This window comes from Pseudophryne corroboree (assembly GCF_028390025.1).
Source record: "Pseudophryne corroboree isolate aPseCor3 chromosome 3 unlocalized genomic scaffold, aPseCor3.hap2 SUPER_3_unloc_21, whole genome shotgun sequence".
Classification (NCBI taxonomy): domain Eukaryota; kingdom Metazoa; phylum Chordata; class Amphibia; order Anura; family Myobatrachidae; genus Pseudophryne; species Pseudophryne corroboree.
In genome coordinates this window covers 622,137-631,069 of record NW_026967510.1, presented here as the reverse complement: position 1 = coordinate 631,069, position 8,933 = coordinate 622,137, and the positions used below count along the sequence as shown (strand labels likewise).

The following is an 8,933-nucleotide window of genomic DNA, read 5'->3' as shown; positions in this document are numbered from 1 at the left end:
TCCTGCTCTCCTCACATCATGTCACTGTGTGTTACCAGCCCAGAGATCTGACCAGTCTCCTCCCCACACTCTCTGGTGTATCATACATCAGGAGCCATCAGCCCCTATTATACTCCTGCTCTACCCCTCACATCATGTCACTGTGTTACCAGCCCTGAGATCTGATCATTCTCCTCCCCACACTCTCTGGTGTATCTCATACATTAGGAGCCTTCAACCCCTATTATACTCCTGCTCTCTCCTTCACATCATGTCACTGTGTTACCAGCCCAGATATCTGACCAGTCTCCTCCCCACACTCTCTGGTGTATCTCATACATCAGGAGACATCAGCCCCTATTATACTCCTGCTCTCCCCTCACATCATGTCACTGTGTGTTACCAGCCCAGACATCTGACCAGTCTCCTCCCAACACTCTCTGGTCTAACCCTCCCTCCCCCACAGCCTAACCCTCCCTGGGGGATGCCTAACCCCCCCTACACGCTGCCTAACCATTCCTTCCCCACAGCCTGTTCCTATCCCTACCCAGCGGTGCTAACCCTTCTCCCTGAAGCCTAACCCTAACTCTCCCTCCCCCACAACCGAACCCTCCCTCCCCCATAGCATAACCCTCCCCGGGGGGTGCCTAACCCCCCCTATCCGCAGCCTATCTCCCTCACAGCCTAACCCTCCCCTGGGGATGCCTAACACCCCCTACCTGCAGCCTAATCCTCCCTCCCCAACATCCTGTCCCTAACCCTCCCTCCCCCACAGCCTAGCCCCCCCACCCTAGCAGCCTAACCCTATCCCTCTCTGGGGATGCCTAACTCTAACCCCCTACCTACCCACAGCCTAACCCTAACCATCCCACCCCTGCAGCCAAAAGCACCTCCAAGTCAGATGTCCAGAATACAGCCTGTGGCTTCAGCGGCGTCACTAGGCTGCGGCAGTGAACGGTGCCTGGAGGGAGCGGCTTTAGGGCAGTAGGAGTGGGGGACTTAATAGATTGGGTCTTGGTCCCAGCGGCGGCTGAGAGCTATCAGATAGGGTAGATAAGAAGCCACTTAGTGAGGAGAGCTCCAGAAAGCACGTCTGGATGGACCACACCCCTATTATTTATTATTTTATATACTAACAGGGGTGACAGGTGTGGTACATCCCTGCAAAGGCAGATCCAATCTCTTTCTCATCAGACTCTGCTGTCTTCCCTGCACTCTCACTCAGATGTTCACTGCTGCCAGTAGCACACGTATGAGAAGCGGAAGTATGGCGGCAGCTGTATAGATTCTGATATGTAATTCTCTGTATCATACCGTACACACATCATCCTTATTACTATTGAGAGAATAGAGGTAAAACACTGATGATAGGGGTGTAACAGTGGATTATAACCTAGCAGATGATGATGATGATGATGATGATTGCAGTGTATCATATGGTCTATTGCATGTAAAGTACCTTGTTCCACACCTACTCTGCTGTAGCAATATACCTTATATAAGGGTGAGTAACACATGAACAGGCTTACCAGCGTATGAGCACACACATAAAGGAATGCTACCTTACCAATGCTTCCAGGAGTAACGTTAGAAGACATTTCTCTGATCCATCAGCTCATGTGACTGATGTTATTGTTCATCTAGAATCTCCAATTCATACGATATGTTCCCCATCCATTGTTTTACATTGGTGCTGACATAGGACTTGGCGAGTGACTACATCTCCATTTATACTTCATGGTTAGTTACCAGTACAAGAGAGAGAGATATCTAAGTCTTTTGTTATTGTGAGTGTTCTCAGGAGGGTGGACACAATGATAGTCTGAGACACAATATTATAAAGCCTTCATTAAAAGTTATGTTTTATTATACACACACATTTACAATTAAGTGTCTCAGAGAGTCGTCTTCTCCTATTGTTTACAAGATTAATTTTGTTACAGAAAATGTCACATTTCCATTATGTATTTTATTTCCAGCAGATGGACACACAAGCAGAAATATCTCAGAAGGACATCTAATGTTATCCCCGGATTGTGACATAAAAGATAATGACAGTAGACAGGATTCTCCAGGAGATAACCCCATTACCCCAATTATACATCCAGCTCTATCAGCTGATCCCCCTGATCCTGGGAAATGTTCTCCTGATCACTCTGATATTGGTGCATCTGTTACAGCTCTGAGAGTAGATACAGAGTTTCCCTGTTCTATAGATGCCAAATGTTTTACACAGAACACAAAGCTTATTACCCATCAGCCAGCTAAGGCAGGTGAGAGGCCATTTCCATGTTCTGAGTGTGGGAAATGTTTTACATACAAATCACATCTTGTTATACATCAGGGAAGTCACACTGGTGAGATGCCACTGACATGTTCTGAGTGTGGGAAATGTTTTGCACGGAAATCGCATCTTGTTATACATCAGAGAAGTCACACAGGTGAGAAGCCATTTTCTTGCTCTGAGTGTGGGAAATGTTTTTCCCAGAAATCAAATCTTGTTCAACATCAGAGAAGTCACACAGGTGAGAAGCCGTTTTCTTGCTCTGAGTGTGGGAAATGTTTTTCCCAGAAATCAAATCTTGTTCAACATCAGAGAAGTCACACAGGTGAGAAGCCATTTTCTTGCTCTGAGTGTGGGAAACATTGTTTAAATAAATCACATCTTGTTATACATCACAGAAGTCATACAGGTGAGAAGCCATTTTCTTGTTCTGAGTGTGGAAAATGTTTTTCCCAGAAATCACCACTTGCTAGACATCAGAGAAGTCACACAGGTGAGAAGCCATTTTCTTGCTCTGAGTGTGGGAAAAGTTTTACACTGAAATTACATCTTGTTAGACATCAGAGAACTCACACAGATGAGAATATATTTCCATGTTCTGAGTGTGGGAAATGTTCTGCACACAATTCAGATCTTAGAAACCATGAGAGAAGTCACACAGGTGAGAAGCCATTTTCTTGCTCTCAGTGCGGGAAATGTTTTACACAGAAATCACAACTTGTTACATATCAGAGAAGTCACAGGTGAGAGGCCATTTCTATATTCTGAGAAATAAATCCGCTCTTGTTGCACACAATAGACATCACTCAGGTGAGGAACCATTTAATCTTCTGGAGTATTCTCATCATTGCCATGTGTTGTTCTTCAAGGTTCTTATCCTATCTCCTATGCTTTTTGCAATATACATGTTACCACTGGGTGAAAAAATCAGATGTCATGTCCTCATCTACCACTGCTATACAGATGACCTGTCTTTTGCTCCAGGTACTGAGAACCCAGTACCAATTCTAAATGGTTGTCTAGCTGAGCTCCAGGTGTGGGTGATGCCAGTTGGCTGTGACGCAGTCCTGGTGAAACAGGTCCTTATGATAGAAGCTCACCAATAAACGGCAGGGCTACAGCTCAGCTTTTCCTACCAACCAGACGCCACATAACACCCATTCTCTGTTCCCTCCACCAGCTGCCTGTAAGATGGTGACTCTATTACATAATCTTACTGACTCTCCCAGCACTACATGACCAGGGTCCAAGGTACCAGAAGCAACTTCTGACTCCTTACTGTCCTACGTGCTTCCATCTGCAGATGGACTGTTACCAGCAATACCAAGAAACCCCAAGCAGTGCTTAGATGTCAGAGGGGAGACAGGGTGGGTGGCACTGTCTGGGTAATATTATCCCCAAGCATAGCTGAGGGGGTACTCAGGGTGGCTGGCAGTAGTGGGGACTGCAGGAGGCAGTGTCTGTGTGAGAATCTTGTCCTCAAGCAGAGTTAAGGTGTCAGAGGGGGAGACAAGGTGGTGGAAGTAGTGGAAAGGAGACAGGGCGGGTGGCAGTAGTGAGCGGAGACAGGGCGGTGGAAGGAGACCGAGTGGGTGGCAGTAGTGGCCGGAGACAGGGTGAGTGGCAGTAGTGGGGGGGAGGCAGGGCGAATGACATTAGTGGAGGGAGGCAGGGCGGTGGCAATAGTGTGGGGGGAGATGGCGGTTAGCAGTAGTGGGGAAGACAAGGCGGTGGCAGTAGTGTGGGGGGAGACGGTGGGTAGCAGTAGTGGGGGGGAGACAGGGTGGGTAGCAGTAGTGGGGGGAGACAGGGTGGGTAACAGTAGTGTGGGGGAGACAGGGCGGTGGCAGTAGTGGGGAAAGACAGGGTGGGTAGCAGTAGTGGGGGGAGACAGGGCGAATGGCATTAGTGGAGGGAGGCAGGGTGGTGGCATTTGTGGAGGGAGGCAGGGCGGTGGCAGTAGTGAGGGAGACAAGGTGGTGGCAGTAGTGGGGGAGACAGGGCGGGTGGCAGTAGGGGGGAGACGGGGTGGGAGGCAGTAGTGGGGGAAGACAAGGTGGTGGCAGTGGGGGAGACAGGGCAGAGGCAGTAGTGGGGAAAGACAAGGTGGTGGCAGTAGTGGGGGGAGACAGGGCGGGTGGCAGTAGTGGGGGAGACGGCGGGTGGCAGTAGTGGGGGGAGATAGGGCGGGTGGCAGTAATGGGGGAGACATGGGGTGGATGGCATTAGTGGGGGGGGAGACAGGATGGGTGGCAATAGATGGTTAAACAAGATGGGTAGCAGTAGTGGGGGGAGACGGGGCGGGTGGCAGTAGTGGGGGGAGACAGGGCAGTGGCAGTTGTGGGGGGATCAGGGCGGTGGCAGTAGTGGGGGGAGACAGGGCAGGTGGCAGAAGTGCGGGGAGACAGGGCGGTGGCAGTAGTGGGGGGAGACAGGGCAGGTGGCAGTAGTGGGGGGAGACAGGGCAGGTGGCAGTAGTGGGGGGAGACAGGGCAGGTGGCAGTAGTGGGGGGGAGACAGTGTGGATGGCCGCAGTACAGTACTTATAGTACAGTACAGAAGCTTATAGGGGGTTACTCAGAGATGAACGCAGATGTGACATCACGCAGCCCCCCGGAAAATGGTTCCGGCCCACCCGCGTTCACCCCTCAGGGATGCAACCGCAATGTGTTTGTCTGCGTGGCCGCTGCGCATGCATATTTTTCCAACACCAGCAAACTGCTGCAGGCCGCTATTGCGGTTGGGTCTGAATGACCCCCATAGGCTGTTGTGCAGAGTAAAGTATTTTTTAAGTTTAAAATATAGAGAAAAATCTGTGTATTAAAGATATGAAATAAAGTTGTTTAAAAACAAAAGATTCCCGTTGAGTCTTTTTACGTGTCTGTGTATTATCTTATTTCCAGATAATTGTCGCTATGGTGATAGAAACAATTTCCTGTTAATGTGTCACTTGTAGTGTTACTTTTGTGTCCACATAATATCAGTGTTGCTGTGTACAAATATCCCGTCTGGTGTGTAAAGGTGGGTACACACGCTGCCATTTTGGCTATGTCCAATTTGACAGCTCATGTGAATATTGAGGTAACATTACAGGGGGTGGTCTCTTTCTGTGTAAATAAATAGTGGCAGACGTTTTATATCAGTGCGTTTATGCGGAGTGGGGGCAGTGGCCTGGCAGGAAGCTGCAATTACATCATGTGATTTCCTCTCATTTCCAAATTCGTGTGTGTATATTTTTTTATTATTTATTTCTGTTCAAAGGTTTTTTTGTTGTTTTTTTTACCTGTAGGGGAATTAGGGTTGTTGTATTTTAAATAAACATACCTGACCCTTTCCTGGAAATGTCCATGTATGAAGGTATGGAAGATACCTGCTGCAGTCCCTTCTACTTACATTTGGGAGGTCCGGTTGTATTGGGGGAATTAGAAGCAAATAGTAAATAATATATTGGCTCCATAACGTCTCGCTGACCTGTGATTTTTACAAAAATACACTCCTATAAGCGCTCTTATTAAATAAGATGATATACATTCCTTATATATTGAGCAGTAATGTCCTTCATCTCCGGACTTTCCTTGTATTCACACAAAGTTTCAGAGATGGACTCCCAGTTTCATTATGTATGGAAAAAAATAGGATTTTAATTACCTACCGGTAAATCCTTTTCTGGTAGTCTGTAGAGGATGCTGGGGTCCATTTAGTACCATGGGGTATAGACGGGTTCACTAGGAGCCACTGGCACTTTAAGAGTTTAATAGTGTGGGCTGTCCCCTCCCTCTATGCCCCTCCTACCAGACTCAGTCTAGAAACTGTGCCCGAGGAGACGGACATACTTTGAGAGAAGGAAATACACAGATAGTGGTGAGATTCACACCAGCTCACACAGAATAAAAGGAAACCCATACTAACTAACTTGAAATGATCAGCAACCAACAATACATTACCAAGTAACAAAGCAGGAATACGAAGCACTGGGCGGGCGCCCAGCATCCTCTACGGACTACGAGAAAAGGATTTACCGGTAGGTAATTAAAATCCTATTTTGTGCTGCGGGTACACTGGGTTCCACAGGGAATAACATCGGGTGTAGCGTAGGATCTTGATTCGAGGCACCAACAGGCTAAAAGCTGTGACTGTTCCCAGAATGCATAGCGCCGCTTCCTCTATAGCCCCGCCTCCGTGCACAGGAGCTCAGTTTTGTAGTTGGTGCCATGCAGTGCAGGCATACAACAGGTGGGCTGCTCCAGCAGCCCTCAGAAGAGCTTTCTTAAGTGAAATTTGAAGACTTCAACGGCTGCAGCAGAGACACTGAGTGTTAGATGTCAGTCAGACATCCCCTGCTGCAGCTCCATCACCTCCTCCAGCGGCGCTGTATACTCCCGCGCCCTGGTCGCCGGGTACTTACAGCAAAGGTTCTGGTTTGCTTCAGTCACACACCCCACCGCAGCTCTCCAGGATCACGTGACCGCACTTTGGGAGGAGGTAAGAGGGTCCCCCAGGCGGAACCCGCTGGAAACCGCGATCTGGCGCGGCCGGCGGGAGGTGGGCCACACGCGTTGGCGTGGGCACTGTTTGTAGTACAGGGACCCCACTAGAGCACCAGGGCAGGGGCACAGGTTGGTTTTACAAAAGAACATTTGTTACATGGCCTGCAGTACCCGGTGGTGAAGTCCAGCAAGGGGGATAAGACTTTGACCTGTAGCCCCTCCCCCAGCCCAAGGGCACCATTTAGATTAAATGTTCCCACCCTGGAGCTGCATCTCTCTGTCCCCCTCACTCCCTGTCAGCGTCTGGGCGCCATTTCCACATGCTGAGCTGATCCTGGGACTGTTTGGGCAAATCCTCCTCTGTAAAGCCGCCTGCCTGTCAGCGCTGTGCATATTACAGGACACTTAGGTATTCTACATGTCTGCTGACAGTGTTAGTTAAGAAACAGTTAGTCGGGGTTATATAGTACAAGTACCATGTTATATACATCCAGTATTTACTGTGCATTGTTATATCTATTGAGTGTATAGCTGTACTTAGTGTTACTTTGTATTGCTAGTCCAGTGCAGTTTTATTGCATGTCATAAATTCTGCATTGTACATATGACTGTGTGTGCATATAGCTGCTGTGTGATATCTACTCAGTGTATCTCACTCATACTGCTATCTCTATATTCTGTGTCCTGAGGGGGATAAGTGCGTCAGGGTTATTGTTTAATATAGGTGTTTCACAGAATATACTCATTGGGGTATATTTACAAAGCTCCCGATTTTGACCGAGATGCCGTTTTTCATCAAAGTGTCATCTCGGTCAATCTCGGTCATTTACTAAACACTAATCACGGCAGTGATGAGGGCATTCGTAATTTTTTGCTAGTTCAGGTAAAAAATTACGAATGAATACACCATCGGTCAAATTACGCCTGTTTAGATACGAATCTCGGTCATTTACTAAGAAGTGCAAAGCAAAAAAACACAAAACACTGCCGTGAAAAATTACAATTCGCAAAAAAGTCCTAAAAAAAAACAGACCTGCTTTTTTTATTCGTGATTTGAGATGCATGCAGGGATCCATGAGATCCGTGCATGTATATCAGTGGGAAGGGGTGGGAAAGTGCTTTTTGTTGCTAAAAAAAATTGCGTGGGGTCCCCCCTCCTAAGCATAACCAGCCTCGGGCTCTTTGAGCCGATCCTGGTTGCAGAAATATGGGGAAAAAAATGACAGGGGTTCCCCCATATTTAAGCAACCAGCATCGGGCTCTGCGCCTGGTCCTGGTCCCAAAAATACGGGGGACAAAAAGAGTAGGGGTCCCCCGTATTTTTTAAACCAGCACCGGGCTCCACTAGCTGGACAGATAATGCCACAGCCGGGGGTCACTTTTATACAGCGGCCGTGGCATCAAAAATCCAACTAGTCACCCTTGGCCGGGGTACCCTGGGGGAGTGGGGACCCCTTCAATCAAGGGGTCCCCCCCCCCCAGCCACCCAAGGGCCAGGGGTGAAGCCCGAGGCTGTCCCCCCCCATCCAATGGGCTGCGGATGGGAGGGCTAATAGCCTTTGTTGTAAAAATAAAAGATATTGTTTTTAGTAGCAGTACTACAAGTCCCAGCAAGCCTCCCCCGCATGCTGGTACTTGGAGAACCACAAGTACCAGCATGCGGCGGAAAAACGGGCCCGCTGGTACCTGTAGTACTACCACTAAAAAAATACCCAAAAAAACACAAGACACACACACCGTGAAAGTAGAATTTTATTACATACATACACACATACATACATACTTACCTTATGTTCCCACGCAGGTCGGTCCTCTTCTCCAGTAGAATCCAAGGGGTACCTGTTGAAGAAATTCTACTCACCAGATCCAGTGGTCCAGGCTCCTCGGCAAATCCAGGGTTAATCCACGTACTTGAATAAAACAAAAAAACGGTGTCCCGACCACGAACTGAAAGGGGACCCATGTTTGCACATGGGTCACCTTTCCCCGAATGCCAGAAACCCACTTTGCCTTCTGTCTAAGTGGGTTTCTTCAGCCAATCAGGGAGCGCCACGTTGTAGCACTCTCCTGATCAGCTGTGTGCTCCTGTCCTCACTGACAGGCGGCACACGGCAGTGTTACAATGTAGCGCCTATGCGCTACATTGTAACCAATGATGGGAACTTTCTGCTCAGCGGTGACCT

General features: G+C 48.4%; 1 protein-coding gene across 1 annotated transcript; it reads left to right on the top strand.

The window, feature by feature from the left end:
• The first annotated feature begins 1,961 nt into the window (after positions 1-1,961).
• On the top strand, positions 1,962-3,923 carry LOC134983701 (gastrula zinc finger protein XlCGF17.1-like). Its single transcript, XM_063949358.1, has one exon. It carries the CDS (start codon positions 2,000-2,002, stop codon positions 3,008-3,010), a length of 1,011 nt encoding a protein of 336 aa, XP_063805428.1. The 5' UTR covers positions 1,962-1,999; the 3' UTR covers positions 3,011-3,923.
• Positions 3,924-8,933: the final 5,010 nt, after the last annotated feature.